This window comes from Priapulus caudatus, unplaced genomic scaffold (genome assembly GCF_000485595.1).
Source record: "Priapulus caudatus unplaced genomic scaffold, Priapulus_caudatus-5.0.1 Scaffold118, whole genome shotgun sequence".
NCBI lineage: Eukaryota > Metazoa > Priapulida > Priapulimorpha > Priapulimorphida > Priapulidae > Priapulus > Priapulus caudatus.
The window spans coordinates 38914-39830 of record NW_014577179.1 but is presented as its reverse complement, the minus strand read 5'-3'; the positions used below and the strand labels follow the sequence as shown (position 1 = coordinate 39830).

At 41.9% G+C, this 917-nt stretch overlaps 1 protein-coding gene across 1 annotated transcript in view; it reads left to right on the top strand.

Moving 5' to 3' along the window:
- LOC106805562 (probable cation-transporting ATPase 13A3) overlaps positions 1-917 on the top strand; it is a gene marked incomplete at its 3' end in the record, with an annotated part of 20388 nt that overhangs the window by 12983 nt on the left and 6488 nt on the right. The window contains 2 exon segments of the mRNA XM_014807212.1: positions 74-154; positions 595-769. Coding sequence (XP_014662698.1) covers positions 74-154; positions 595-769 — 256 coding nt within the window.

Here is a 917-nt window from a genome sequence, read left to right as displayed (position 1 = left end):
GGGGCATAGAGAGTGTGTGTATAGCTGAGCATTTGTTTTTTATAGTTTTTCGCACGCTTGTTGTTATACATAGGAGTTCATTGAACCGGGACCAAAAGTTCAAGGTCATCAGATTCCGACTCTTGTCAGGAGTCAAACATCAACGGCAGCGTCGGTATGAGATTTAAAAAAAATCGCGATAAAACACGAAACGCGCACACCTTTGTAGTAATTACGAATATAATCAATATTAATTATCGATTATAATTAACAATTCATAGTGAATCCTCCTGAACTCGTAGTCATCGTATTTTTTTCTTTCGCATGCTATATTGTCTACAAAAATTATTTCAATAATTTTAGAAAACGGCCCCATAAAACGTTTAACCTTACTAGAACAAAAACGCACGAAAACGCTCAAACTGAAACATTCGAATTACACGTGAATATGACATCATCGCATCCTAGTTGCGCCTGTCCGCCATGCCGACATGCTCGCCTAGATACAGTAATGTAACCCAACAAGGGTTACATACTACCCCTACTCTTGTTGGGTTACATTACTGTATCTAATTTGCTCGTCGTGTGAGTTCCTCCGTGGCTTGACATCGGCAGGCTGGTTCCGAACACGAGGAGAGCATCGTGGAGCTCGGCGTCCTGCGACAATACGTGTTCGTCTCGAGTCTACAGCGCATGAGCGTCGTCGCTTACAACTTCCGCAACGACATGTTCGAATGCTATGTAAAGGGATCGCCGGAGAAGCTGGTCACGCTGTCAAGACCGGAGACCGGTACGTCATACCAATGATGCATGCCAATATGCCCCCAGTTATCATTTTTTATTGTTAAATCTTAACTGCATGTAATACAAATACATGTAGTAAAGATTGCCGTTTTCATGGAGAAAAATGTGATAGATGCAATAGTGTTGAGCAGTTA